This window comes from Ipomoea nil, unplaced genomic scaffold, assembly GCF_001879475.1.
Source record: "Ipomoea nil cultivar Tokyo-kokei standard unplaced genomic scaffold, Asagao_1.1 scaffold0509, whole genome shotgun sequence".
NCBI classification, from domain to species: domain Eukaryota; kingdom Viridiplantae; phylum Streptophyta; class Magnoliopsida; order Solanales; family Convolvulaceae; genus Ipomoea; species Ipomoea nil.
In genome coordinates, this window is record NW_017616937.1 from 1 (window position 1) to 1,243 (window position 1,243).

The 1,243-nt window shown below is 33.3% G+C and overlaps 1 protein-coding gene across 1 annotated transcript; it reads right to left on the reverse strand.

The window, feature by feature from the left end:
- Nucleotides 1–557: 557 nt before the first annotated feature.
- On the reverse strand, nt 558–1,124 carry LOC109173946. Its single transcript, XM_019323268.1, has one exon. It carries the CDS (start codon nt 1,122–1,124, stop codon nt 558–560), a length of 567 nt encoding a protein of 188 aa, XP_019178813.1.
- Nucleotides 1,125–1,243: the final 119 nt, after the last annotated feature.

Here is a 1,243-nt window from a genome sequence, read left to right on the forward strand (position 1 = left end):
GGGGCAATAACGATTTAAGAGTGAACAACTAAATACATTAATAATCATTTAATATACTCAAAATATATCATTACATTACAAATATACTAAAATTTAGAACGTCTCTCTTACATATCACGAAAATCATCTATAATTGAATCTATAATAAATTGTTTGCAATTTGCTTTTCAATGTACACTAACAAACAATCATTGAGAAATTGATCATCCATCTTGTTACGAAGTGTAGTCTTGACTATTTTCATGGCAGAAAAAGATCGTTCTGTAGTAGCTGTAGATACGGGAAGCGTGAGAATGAGAGTTACTATTCTGAACACAAGAGGATATATGTCCAATTTTTCTAGTTTTCACCATCCATTGACAGAGATCAGAAATACTTTCTAGTTCTCTAAAATCAGGAAGTTGTTGCACATGTTCAAAATGTTCAAGTTGCATTCTTAATTGCAAAATCTCATAATATGCAAAGTCTTGTGGGTAAAATTTCTCTACCAACTTGCAAATTCATCAATTCTGAATGATATACGCATTCTTTTGGATCTAGGGATGAACTCAGAACAATTAACTCCATTGTTTATCATCAAACCTATTGTTCAACTCTTGCAACTGAGAATCAATCACCGCATTAAAAATATCAACTTTGTAATGATGTCCAACTGTTAATTCATCTTGTTGATTCCTAGCCCTTCCTCTTCTTGCAATATATTGAGCATCAAAATCTGGCACACTTATATTGACATTTTCACAAAAAGACTTCACACTTGAAACTAATTCATCCCATCCACTATCTCTTAATTTTTGAATAAGCAATTTAGTAAATGTCACAAGATGCATTGCATTCAATATATCTTGAGATTGGAGTTGCAAAGCTTGGCAAAGCATATTAGAAATCTCTAGAACTTTTCTCATGAGGTGCATAATGAATACAAATTCAAAAGAAGTCATTACCTCATAAGCTACATCGGCATCTCCACGGTGAGTAGGTGTAGTTCCATCTTCAATAATATTAAGTAAAACTTCACATGTTGCACTAAACATTCTCATCAAACTTGATATGGATTTCAAATGAGAGCTCCAACGAGTATCACCGGGCCTTTGTAAAGAAGAACCAATTTGGTTAAGACCCATTCCACTTTCAAGCTCATCGATACTAAGCAAATGAGCAATATTTGAGCATGAGCAGCTTTCAACTTGTCATTGCGCTTACATGAAGCCCCAACAACATTAATAATGGAGTTCAACTTAGT